The sequence below is a fragment of the Dendrobates tinctorius genome, unplaced genomic scaffold, assembly GCF_039654945.1.
Source record: "Dendrobates tinctorius isolate UK_male_01 unplaced genomic scaffold, ASM3965494v1 ptg000098l, whole genome shotgun sequence".
Classification (NCBI taxonomy): domain Eukaryota; kingdom Metazoa; phylum Chordata; class Amphibia; order Anura; family Dendrobatidae; genus Dendrobates; species Dendrobates tinctorius.
Window position 1 is genome coordinate 871,969 of NW_027361766.1, and position 13,032 is coordinate 885,000.

Consider the following 13,032-nt stretch of genomic DNA (forward strand, 5'->3'; position numbering starts at 1 on the left):
GATAGGGACGTATGCACTGACGGTCCATAGACTAGATTGGTGCGGACAGCGTGAACGTGTCTCTGTCGTACATCATTTTCGGGAGTTGTAAACTGCGTCTGGGTGTCGGCCTGCAGTAGGCGTATACATCCGAAAATGATGTAAGGCCGGGGTCACACTTGCCAGAAACTCGCACGAGTCTCGCCTCTCAATACCCGGCACTGCCGCCGGCACTCGGGAGCGGAGTGTATGGCTGCATGTATTTCTGAGCGCACCGATCCCGAGTACAGGCGGCAGTGCCGGGTATTGAGACGGGAGACTTGTGCGAGTTTCTCCCAAGAGTGACCCTGGCCTAAGACAGAGACACGTTCACTCTGCCCGCACCATATGTCCGAATCCCGTTTTGCGGGGTGGGGATGTTCAGACAAGCCCTGAAAGTGTAACAAAACGCAATGTGAAAGCCACCTCAGAAGTTTGGCATCTCCATAGTCAATCTTTCCTGGGGAATCACATTTAAAGCCATGTTCACACATTCAGTATTTGGTGAGGTTTTTACCTCAGTATTTGTAAGCAAAAACCAGGACTGAAACAGTCAGAGGAAAAGTATAATAGAAACACGACACCACTTCTGGATTTTTCACCCACTCCTGGTTTTGAATTAGATACTGAGGTACAAGAAGTATCATTTCTCCTTGCAGAAAGCAACATGCTAAGCATGTCGAGATGAGGAGACTTAAAGCCGCAATGCTCCTCTGGGAAATATGCTAACTATGCAAATTGTCTCTTCAGAGAGGAAGAGGACTAGAACTCTAGTGCCATCTACTGGAAGTAGCAATCCTAAAAGTCAATATCGACCCTTTAACGAGCCTTGTCACATGACTTAGGATAATAGCCAAGCCAGAATCTCAATTTGAAGACATTGTGTTACGCGGTACTGCCCCTCGTCAGTGCAAAGTGCGAGATATGGTTTGGCTGTGTGAGAGGCGTCTGACCGGGATCTAAGTATCATTTCTCCTTGCGGAGAGTGACATGCTAAGCATTCTCCGCAAGGAGAAATGATACTTTTTGGACATCGGTCAGACGCCTCTCACACAGCCAAACCAGATCTCACACTTTGCACTGACGAGGGGCAGTACCCCGAAACACAGTGTCTGCAAATTGAGATTCTGGCTTGGCTTTTATCCTAAGGCTACTTTCACACATCAGGTTTTCGGCGTCAGGCGCGATCCGGCGTCGTGCTGGAGCGCCGGATCCGGCAAATATTTCGTAAAACCGGATGTGACGGATCCGTTTTTCTGCCGGATCCGTCATGTTCTTGACAGATAAAACCGGATCCGTCTCATCCGGTTAATCTGGTTTTTGTTCCGTTTTTTGACGGATTACGCCAGATCCGGTTTTTAAAATTGACCCTTGTGGCCTTCCGAACGGGATTGGCTACTGAAAAACTATATATAGCGTGTTCCTACAGCCCTTCTTTGACAGGTTGTAGAGGAGAAAGTGCAGGTTGGAGAGAAGAGCAAGTGACTGGCGAAGATGGATGTTGTGATTGGAAATATTTTGAAGAATTTGGCGGATTTTACAGCGGAGGCGAATCGTTTGAGGGTGATTGTTCTGGAGAAGGAGAGAGCGAGACAGCAGCGCATCAGGCATTGTAGATGACGTTTGTGGATCCACCCCATCACAGCCAAGAGAATGACGCGTGGGGTCTATTCTACACTCTGCATGGACCTTAGACGAAACCCGGATACATTTTTTGGATATGTTCGGATGAAAATGGAGAATTTTGATTACTTGGTGGAGCGCATTGCACACCTCATAAGAAAAGCGGACACCTATTGCCGCTTCTCTGTTTCACCCGCAGAGCGTCTGATGGTGACTTTAAGGTAAGCCACATTTATTGGATGTGCTCGCATCAGAGCACACTTTCACTGCAATCTTGTTGGTGGTAGTTTGTATCTCCAAGTGTTATAGCTGAGTTTTGGTATGTAATGCTGTGATTTAAAACTAATTGATTGTTTTTTAATTCCCCATAGATTTCTTGCAACTGGAGAATCCCTTTCGTCACTGCATTTCCAGTACAGACTCGGGATTTCCACCATATCTGGAATAGTGAAGTACACATGCCGTGCACTGTGGGACTCCTTAGCTGAAGAGTTTTTACTAGAGCCCACAACAGAGAGGTGGATTGAAATTTCAGAAAAGTTTCTACAGATATGTCAGTTTCCGAACTGCTTGGGCGCTGTGGACGGGAAACATATCCGCATTGTAAAGCCAGCCGGATCGGGATCGGAATATTTCAATTACAAGAAATATTTTTCAATTGTCCTCATGGCCATCGCTGACGCGGAATACAAATTTATTGCTGTTGATATTGGGGCCTATGGCCGCTCCAATGACTCTCAAGTTTTCAAACTGTCTGCCATGGGGCGTAAACTGTATGGAAACACCTTCCAGTTCCCACCCCCTAGACCGCTGCCGCAAACATCTGGTCCACCTATGCCATTTGTCTGTGTAGGGGATGAAGCCTTCCAGCTGTCAGAACACCTTTTGAAACCGTACTCTAGCAGAGGATTGACAAGAACAAAACGCATTTTTAATTACTGCCTCACAAGAGCAAGAAGAATGGTTGAATGTACCTTTGGTATTCTGACAGCCAAATGGCGGGTCCTATTGACTGCGATCAACCTCAAGACAGAAACTGTGGACGAGGTGATCAAAGCTTGCGTGGTACTCCACAATTTTGTTAGTTGCAAGGAACCCATTTCCATTGAGGACACCTCTGAAGAAACCACCTTGCAAGATTACCATGACATTACCACTAGAAGTTCTGTGACGGTTTCAGTAATGAGGGACAATTTTGCACTATACTTTATGTCACCTCAAGGCAGAGTACACTGGCAGGATGACAGAGTGTGAAAGATTTGTGCCCTTAACCAAACTTGTGTAACTTCTGTACCAACAGTATATACCTTTGCCAACCAAAGTTGGCTATCTTGTCATGGTCTTACTATTTTTACCTTTAGGCCACAGGTGTGTACCTGGTTGTGTTTTATGCAAAGTATTTCACCTTGTAACAAAAGTTGTGTACATTGTTAGGAAATCACCAACAATAAACACAACTTTTTAGGTGAAATACTTTGCTTCAAACACAACCAGGAACACAACTGTGGCAAAAAGGTAAAATTTACCCACAGTTATATACCTGGTTTTGAATACCTTTTTACCTTTTAAATACCCTGTATTTAACCTTTTTTTTAAACATAGTTCGCCGCAGAAAGTAATGACAGACAACCATTGTAAAACGATAATTTAACTTTTATTTAAAATATTTTTTTTTTTGTAAAATGTTTTTAAAGTTTAAAAAACTTTTTTAATAAATGTTTGAAACCAACCAAATGGGCATTTTTATTACAACAAAAAACATTATAACTCGGTGTAGTGTGGGGTTGAAATAGTGCTGGAGGGGCTGCGGGACACTTCGACACTGGGAGTGTGGAGAGAGGACTGGGATCGTGGTGGGGAAGGAACAGTTAGAGCTGAAGGTGTGGAAAAAGCTACAGAATGGGTGGACATGTGGGAGGCAGAAGAGGTGGTGGGCGGTGGAGTGGAGGGTTGGGCAGGGACTGTAGGAGCAGATGATGTTGATGGCAAGTTGTATGGGGAAGGAGTTTGGTACGGGGAAGGAGTTTGGTACGGGGCAGGTTGCTGGAAGTGGGGAGATGTCTGGTACTGGGGAGGTTGCTGGTACTGGGGAGGTTGCTGGTACTGGGGAGGTGGCTGTTGCTGGGGAGATGGATGGTATGTAATAGGAGGGGGAGGATGGAAAGTGGCTGGAGGGGGTGCAGGTGGAGGAACTACTGTGGCGGGAGGAGGAGGTTGGGAGGTAACGTGCTGGAGAGCACCGTGGCATGAATGCATTACATGCATCTGCTGGGTAGGAGAGAGCGTTTCCATGCGCTCCACAACAGACCTGAAAAAGGTGTGGTTTGGCGAAGATCTTGCTTCTGAATGCATGGTTTGCAGAAGTGTCTTCACCTCCAGAATGCTGGAGTTGATCTGCTGAAAGCCTGCGGAGATTTGCTCTGACAAGACTTTTAGACAGTTCTGGAAAGATGCATTCAGATGCAAGAACTCTGGCACATAAGTCTTTTCCTGACCCCTCTGCCGCTGCCGCCCAGTACCCGCAGGTGTACTAGAGGTGGCAGGGGCAGAAGGGTGGGGTAAAGGGAAAGCGATCTCCTCACCAGCAGCTTCATGTAATGTAGGCGGCCACGATGCTCCTGTGCTGGTGGATGGGACAGATGGGTCGAATGTGTGGGTAGGCTGGGAAGGTGCAGATGTACCGGGGCGGTCGAAGTGTCCCTCGGTGCCGGTATCCTCAGGGATCGCCTCAGAAGGGTCCAATCGTGCAGGCTCCCGAGTGCTGCCCACCGTGCTGTGGAATAAAGAGAAAAAAAAACAATTAAAATAGTGACATGGTATGGCCCTGGCTGAAAAAAAAAAGTTACATCTAAACATTTTTTTTCACATGTGGTGTGTAATATTTACCTTCTGGTGACCATTGTTTCCCTGAGGAACGACAGGGCTTGTGCGTACTTGTACTTGCTCCTGCGTCCTCCAGATCCACTCGGGGCCCGCATCTCTTTATTGAACTCCTTCTTGAAACGATCCCTCACAGACCGCCACCGCTTCACAATTCTGTCCCCTGAAACGAGAAAGGACAAAGTGGTTAGTATACAACATCAGTGTTTCCCAAACTCCAGTCCTCATGGTCCCCAGGGGTCATGTTTTCAGGATTTCCATAGTAAATGGAAATCCTGAACACATGATCCGTGGGGACCACGAGGACTGGAGTTCAGGAAACACTGGTTTACATCAAGCAACCGGTACTGTATATACTTACGCTCTTTAATCTGGGCCCGAGCATCGAGGTCCTCCCAGCGGTCCACAAGGAGCGAACAGATTTCCTCCCAGAGTTGTCGGGTAACGATCAGGTCAGCATGGCGGCGGTCAGCCATATTCCATAGCGGCTCCCTTTCTCTGACGAGATCGATGAGGTGGTCCACATCAATCCCTCCATCCTCGCCGTCAGAGTTGGGAGCACGCTGTGAAGGCTGTTAAAGAAAAAGACAAAAATAACATAATTAGCCTCCACAAAAGAAATGAAATAAAAAGTGCAAAAAAACAAAGCAAAAATATTTATACTTACACGCTGGTGACCGCCGCGTTGCTGTCGCCGACGACCCTGGGAGGCACTGCGAGGACCTCTTGGCCGAGCACCAGATTGGGAAGACTAGAGAAGAAAACAAAAAATGTTATGTCTTTGGATGTAGGCATTTGTTTGCTGTGTGTGGTCTGCAGAACATTGTTTTCTATGTGTTGTGTGTAGTGTGATGTTGTGTTTCTGCGTTTGATGCAAAAAACTTACCAATTGTGAGCCCACTCCAGGTGTCTGTCCACCCCTTCCTTCTTCTTCTGGGAGCTCCTCTTCATCTTGTGAATCCTGTTTTGAAATAAAAGGCAATGAATAGACATATATTACAGAGATGATGGATTTTGGAAATAAAAACTTACAGTCAAACGCTGACGATGCGAGGGAGGGCTCCCAGAAGAAGATGTGCTGTCTTCCTGCTGGCCAGACTCCATACCTGTGGGTGGTGGTACTGCTGCTGCCAGTGCTTCCAGTGCTGCCACTGTTGCTGCTGCTGCATCTCTTGGGCGGCTGTTGAATAAAGAGAAACAAAGGGGCAATGAATATCTTGATATTCCATGGCCCTAGTTTGGAGGAATTGGGGATTTGATAATTACCATCTCTCATCTGCTGCTGGACTCCCCTCCTGTTGTTCAGCATGCTGCTCCATTTGGGTGGTGGTGGTGCTGATGGTGCTGCAGTGGTCTCCTGCCTTGTCCTGCGCCTGGTGGCTGTCTTGGGTGGCATGTTGGGTGTGGCTGAGGGTCCCACTGTCATGCTTTTATATATGTGTCTTGTGGGCAGAGCTACTGAGCATGCTCAGCCCCAAAAAACCGGATCCGGCCCATTGCGGCGCTCATAGGCTTTCATTGTTTGAAAAAGCCGGACACGCCGGATCCGGTGTGTCCGGCTTTTTCGCCGGAGACAAAAAACGTTACAGTAGCCGTTTTTTCCAGACGCCGGATCGCGACACATTGCCGGATCCGGCGAAAACCGGATGAAACGCATCCGGCGCAAATGCAAGTCAATGGGGGGGAAACCGGATCCGGCATTGCATTTCGCCGGATCCGGTTTTTGTCAAAAGCGCCGGATCGCGCCTGACAGCGAAAACCTGATGTGTGAAAGAGGCCTAAGTCATGTAACATGGCTGGTTAAAGGATCGACATTGACTTTTAGGATCGCTACTTCCAATAGGTGGCACTAGAGTTCTAGTCCTCTTCCTCTCTGAAGATACTGAGGTAAAAACTCATCAAATACTCAACGTGTGAACGCGGCTTTACATGCTCAATTTATTGCACAATGAATTTCCTGATATTGAAATTAAAAAAAATCTATGGCGGAATTGTGCTTTTTTCCAGTACATTGTGAGGTCGGTTAGTAGGCATTCAGTATATAACCTATTACAAGGTAAACAGAAAAAATAAAGTTATGTCTCTTTTTAAAAGGAAAGAAAACAGAGCAGAAACTAAAACTGACCCAGGAGGGAAGGGGTCAACAATGATAAACACACAGAAGCTGCCGCAGAGCGCCTTTGCCAGGCTACAACATCTGACAGACAGACGCTTGCCCTTGCCCAAGATGGCGCGCGAGTTTCCGCTTTCGTCCGTGACGTAATTACGCAAAGCACGGCGTGACGGAAGGGTCTCGTCTGTGGAGCTGCAGGCGGTACAACGGGTAGACTGGGCGAACTGGTGAACACTGGGCCGCAGCGGACTGGGCACACTTCCTGCGTGCTGTCTGCACTGACCGCGCTGCTGTGAGACTCCGGCCCAGGAGCCGGAAGGAGAGGATATGGCGCATCCTTTGTGGTTCGCCCCTGGGATTCTCCTGCTACTGACGGCGGTGTGTGCGGCCTCGGACTCTTCGTGCCCGACGCCTTGTGTGTGCGACGGAAGGATGCTGGACTGCAGCAGGAGAAGACTGGGCAGACTGCCCGCAGCGCCTCTGCCGGAGGGCATCACCAGCCTGTGAGTAGCGAGGGTGGTGTACGTCCAAAGTGTACGGGCAGCTCGGCCCGGCCAGTAATGCTGTGTACACGGGGTGTATGTATATCTAAATATGTGTATGAGGGAGATACAGGTCTGGTGTGTGTACAGGTGTGTGTGTATGTATACAGGTGTGTCTATAGGTCTGGTGTGTGTACAGGTGTGTGTGTGTATGTATACAGGTGTGTCTATAGGTCTGCCGTGTGTACTGGTGTGTGTGTATGTATACAGGTGTGTCTATAGGTCTGCCGTGTGTACTGGTGTGTGTGTATGTATACAGGTGTGTCTATAGGTCTGCCGTGTGTACTGGTGTGTGTGTATGTATACAGGTGTGTCTATAGGTCTGCCGTGCGTACTGGTGTGTGTGTATGTATACAGGTGTGTCTATAGGTCTGCCGTGCGTACTGGTGTGTGTATGTATACAGGTGTGTCTATAGGTCTGCCGTGTGTACTGGTGTGTGTGTGTATGTATACAGGTGTGTCTATAGGTCTGGTGTGTGTGTATGTATACAGGTGTGTCTATAGGTCTGCCGTGCGTACTGGTGTGTGTATGTATACAGGTGTGTCTATAGGTCTGCCGTGCGTACTGGTGTGTGTGTATGTATACAGGTGTGTCTATAGGTCTGCCGTGTGTACTGGTGTGTGTGTATGTATACAGGTGTGTCTATAGGTCTGCCGTATGTACTGGTGTGTGTGTATGTATACAGGTGTGTCTATAGGTCTGCCGTGTGTACTGGTGTGTGTGTATGTATACAGGTGTGTCTATAGGTCTGCCGTGTGTACAGGTGTGTGTGTGTGTGTATATAGGTCTGCCGTGTGTACAGGTGTGTGTATGTATACAGGTCTGCTGTGTATACTGGTGTGTCTATAGGTCTGCCGTGTGTACTGGTGTGTGTGTGTATGTATACAGGTGTGTCTATAGGTCTGCCGTGTGTACTGGTGTGTCTCTATAGGTCTGCCGTGTGTACTGGTGTGTATGTATACAGGTGTGTCTATAGGTCTGCTGTGTGTATATACAGGTGTGTCTATAGGTCTGCCGTGTGTACAGGTGTGTGTGTGTGTGTGTGTATGTATATAGGTCTGCCGTGTGTACAGGTGTGTGTATGTATACAGGTCTGCTGTGTATACGTGTGTGTCTATAGGTCTGCCGTGTGTACTGGTGTGTGTGTGTATGTATACAGGTGTGTCTATAGGTCTGCCGTATGTACTGGTGTGTGTGTATGTATACAGGTGTGTCTATAGGTCTGCCGTGTGTACTGGTGTGTGTGTATGTATACAGGTGTGTCTATAGGTCTGCCGTGTGTACAGGTGTGTGTGTGTGTATATAGGTCTGCCGTGTGTACAGGTGTGTGTATGTATACAGGTCTGCTGTGTATACTGGTGTGTCTATAGGTCTGCCGTGTGTACTGGTGTGTGTGTGTATGTATACAGGTGTGTCTATAGGTCTGCCGTGTGTACTGGTGTGTCTCTATAGGTCTGCCGTGTGTACTGGTGTGTATGTATACAGGTGTGTCTATAGGTCTGCTGTGTGTATGTATACAGGTGTGTCTATAGGTCTGCCGTGTGTACAGGTGTGTGTGTGTGTGTGTATGTATATAGGTCTGCCGTGTGTACAGGTGTGTGTATGTATACAGGTCTGCTGTGTATACTTGTGTGTCTATAGGTCTGCCGTGTGTACTGGTGTGTGTGTATGTATACAGGTGTGTCTATAGGTCTGCCGTGTGTACTGGTGTGTGTGTATGTATACAGGTGTGTCTATAGGTCTGCCGTGTGTACTGGTGTGTGTGTATGTATACAGGTGTGTCTATAGGTCTGCCGTGTGTACTGGTGTGTGTGTGTGTGTGTATAGGTCTGCCGTGTGTACAGGTGTGTGTATGTATACAGGTCTGCTGTGTATACTGGTGTGTGTCTATAGGTCTGCTGTGTGTACAGGTGTGTGTGTATGTATACAGATGTGTCTATAGGTCTGCCGTGTGTATTGGTGTGTGTGTATGTATACAGGTGTGTCTATAGGTCTGCCGTGTGTACTGGTGTGTGTGTGTGTGTATAGGTCTGCCGTGTGTACAGGTGTGTGTATGTATACAGGTCTGCTGTGTATACTGGTGTGTGTCTATAGGTCTGCTGTGTGTACAGGTGTGTGTATGTATACAGGTGTGTCTATAGGTCTGCCGTGTGTATTGGTGTGTGTGTATGTATACAGGTGTGTCTATAGGTCTGCCGTGTGTACTGGTGTGTGTGTGTGTGTATATAGGTCTGCCGTGTGTACTGGTGTGTGTGTGTGTGTATATAGGTCTGCCGTGTGTACTGGTGTGTGTGTGTGTGTGTATATAGGTCTGCCGTGTGTACTGGTGTGTGTGTGTGTGTGTATATAGGTCTGCCGTGTGTACTGGTGTGTGTGTGTGTGTGTGTGTGTATAGGTCTGCCGTGTGTACTGGTGTGTGTGTGTGTGTATATAGGTCTGCCGTGTGTACTGGTGTGTGTGTGTGTATATAGGTCTGCCGTGTGTACTGGTGTGTGTGTGTGTATATAGGTCTGCCGTGTGTACTGGTGTGTGTGTGTGTGTATATAGGTCTGCCGTGTGTGTGTGTGTGTATATAGGTCTGCCGTGTGTGTGTGTGTGTATATAGGTCTGCCGTGTGTATTGGTGTGTGTGTATGTATACAGGTGTGTCTATAGGTCTGCCGTGTGTACTGGTGTGTGTGTGTGTGTGTGTGTATAGGTCTGCCGTGTGTACTGGTGTGTGTGTGTGTGTGTATATATAGGTCTGCCGTGTGTACTGGTGTGTGTGTGTGTGTGTGTGTGTATATAGGTCTGCCGTGTGTACTGGTGTGTGTGTGTGTGTATATAGGTCTGCCGTGTGTACTGGTGTGTGTGTGTGTGTATATAGGTCTGCCGTGTGTACTGGTGTGTGTGTGTGTATATAGGTCTGCCGTGTGTACTGGTGTGTGTGTGTGTGTGTGTGTGTGTATATAGGTCTGCCGTGTGTACTGGTGTGTGTGTGTATATAGGTCTGCCGTGTGTACAGGTGTGTGTATGTATACAGGTCTGCTGTGTATACTGGTGTGTGTCTATAGGTCTGCCGTGTGTACTGGTGTGTGTGTGTGTGTGTATATATACAGTGTCTATAGGTCTGCCGTGTGTGTGTGTATATATACAGTGTCTATAGGTCTGCCGTGTGTGTGTGTGTGTATATATATACAGTGTCTATAGGTCTGCCGTGTGTGTGTGTGTATGTATACAGGTGTCTATAGGTCTGCCGTGTGTGTGTGTGTATGTATACAGGTGTGTCTATAGGTCTGCCGTGTGTGTGTGTGTGTATGTATACAGGTGTTTCTATAGGTCTGCCGTGTGTACAGGTGTGTGTATGTATACAGGTGTGTCTATAGGTCTGCCGTGTGTACAGGTGTGTGTGTGTGTGTGTGTGTGTGTGTGTGTATGTATACAGGTGTGTCTATAGGTCTGCCGTGTGTGTGTGTGTATGTATACAGGTGTTTCTATAGGTCTGCCGTGTGTACAGGTGTGTGTGTATGTATACAGGTGTGTCTATAGGTCTGCCGTGTGTACAGGTGTGTGTGTGTATGTATACAGGTGTGTCTATAGGTCTGCCGTGTGTGTGTATGTATACAGGTGTGTCTATAGGTCTGCCGTGTGTGTATGTATACAGGTGTGTCTATAGGTCTGCCGTGTGTGTGTATGTATACAGGTGTGTCTATAGGTCTGCCGTGTGTGTGTGTATGTATACAGGTGTGTCTATAGGTTTGCCGTGTGTGTGCGTGTATGTATACAGGTGTGTCTATAGGTTTGCCGTGTGTATGTATACAGGTGTGTCTATAGGTCTGCCGTGTGTACTGGTGTGTGTGTATGTATACAGGTGTGTCTATAGGTCTGCCGTGTGTACTGGTGTGTGTGTGTGTGTATGTATACAGGTGTGTCTATTGGTCTGCCGTGTGTACTGGTGTGTGTATGTATACAGGTGTGTCTATAGGTCTGCCGTGTGTACTGGTGTGTGTGTGTGTATGTATACAGGTCTGCCGTGTGTACAGGTGTGTGTGTATATAGGTCTGCCGTGTGTACAGGGGTGTGTGTATATAGGTCTGCCGTGTGTACTGGTGTGTGTATGTATACAGGTCTGCCGTGTGTACAGGTGTGTGTGTGTGTATACAGGTCTGCCGTGTGTACAGGTGTGTGTGTGTGTATATAGGTCTGCCGTGTGTACAGGTGTGTGTGTATGTATACAGGTCTGCCGTGTGTACAGGTGTGTGTGTATGTATACAGGTCTGCCGTGTGTACAGGTGTGTGTGTGTGTGTATACAGGTCTGCCGTGTGTACAGGTGTGTGTGTATGTATACAGGTCTGCTGTGTATACAGGTGTGTACATAGGTCTGCCGTGTGTGTGTATATATAAATATATTTTTGATCTGACATATATATGAATATACCTTCTCCAAAAATCCAAGGCGCTGGGTTTCTTTCCAAAAAATTTTTTTATTGACACCAGTGAACACACAGTAAAATTAGCAACATTTCAGCCTTGCAGGGTCCTTGTCAAGCCAAGAATTAGGCCATGTGCACACGATGCGGATTTGCAGCGTTTCCGCAGCGGATTTTACCGCGCAGAAACGTTGCATATCCGCATTGTGATGTACAGTACCTTTAAAATGAATGAAAAAAAAAAAAAACGCTGTGCAGACGCTGCGGATTTTTCCGCGCGGTTTTCCTGCGGTACAAAATCCGCAGCATGTTACTACTTTTGTGCGGTTTTCTATCTCCCCTGTTACTAAATCCGCAGGGGGAAGACCGCAATGGAAAACTGCACAAAAACCGCATGAAAACCGCGTGAAAAATGGAAGAAATCCGCAGAAAAAATGCAGGTCATTTGACCTGCGGTTTTCTTCCATTCTGCACGGAAAAATCCGCAGGGCTCAAAACTCCGTTTGCACTCAGCCTTAAAGTGTACTTTTGTTCAGCACTCTTGAGTTAAGTCAAGCTTCCGACTCCGACCTCACAGCACTGGTCACTACTGAGCATGTGCATAAAGTGCAGCACAGATTTATCTCAGCTAAAAGCCAAAATCCTCAGATCAGGAGCAGAACAGACATTTAGTGCAGACGGACTTTTTAGCCCTGCTGGTTTTTCCGCGCAGAATGGAAGAAATCCGCATGTCAAATGACCAGCATTTTTCCTGCGGATTTCTTCCATTTTTCCTGCGGTTTTATTGCAGTTTTCCACTGTGGTTTCCCCCTGCGAATTTGGTGACAGGGGAGATGGAAAACCGCACAAAAGAAGTAACATGCTGTGGATTTTGTACCGCAGGAAAACCGCGCGGAAAAATTTGCAGCGTCTGCACATCGGTTTTTTTTTTCATTGATTTTAAGGCTACTGTACATCACAATGCGGATATGCAACGTTTCTGCACGGTAAAATCCGCTGCGGATCCGCTGCAAATCTGCATCGTGTGCACACAGCCTTATAGGACATTTCATAACTTTCCCAAGTTATTATGAAAACCTTTAGGCTAAGTTCACACGTACCGGAACTCTCACGGAAATTACAGCGAGAATTCCGGAATTCCATTCCGCGGGAAATTCGCATTTTAAATTCCCGCGGAAAAACTAGCATTTTGCAAGCGTATTTAGCTTGCAGAATGCTAGCGTTTTCCAAGCGGTATGTAGCATCGCTTGGAGAACTGATTGACAGGTTGGTCACACTCGTCAAACAGTGTTTGCCGAGTGTGACCAACTTTTTACTACTGAGGTCGCCTATGCAGCATCAGTAGTAAAAGATAAAATGTAAAAAAAAAATAAAAAATGATGTTCTTACCTTCCAACGTCCTGCGCAGCTGTTCCCAGTAATCCTTTGCGAAAATGCCCGCGATGG

The 13,032-nt window shown here is 47.2% G+C and overlaps 1 protein-coding gene across 2 annotated transcripts in view; it reads left to right on the forward strand.

Annotated features, from left to right (window-relative positions):
* Positions 1 to 6,708: 6,708 nt before the first annotated feature.
* The window catches only part of LRIG2 (leucine rich repeats and immunoglobulin like domains 2), a 123,682-nt gene continuing 117,358 nt past the window's right edge, over positions 6,709 to 13,032 (forward strand). The window contains exon 1 of one of the 2 annotated variants that reach the window (XM_073587053.1): positions 6,709 to 7,137. In XM_073587053.1, coding sequence (XP_073443154.1) covers positions 6,962 to 7,137 — 176 coding nt within the window. In that variant the 5' untranslated portion in view covers positions 6,709 to 6,961. The remainder of the gene's footprint in view (positions 7,138 to 13,032) is intronic. The other variant, XM_073587052.1, reaches the window with a different exon arrangement.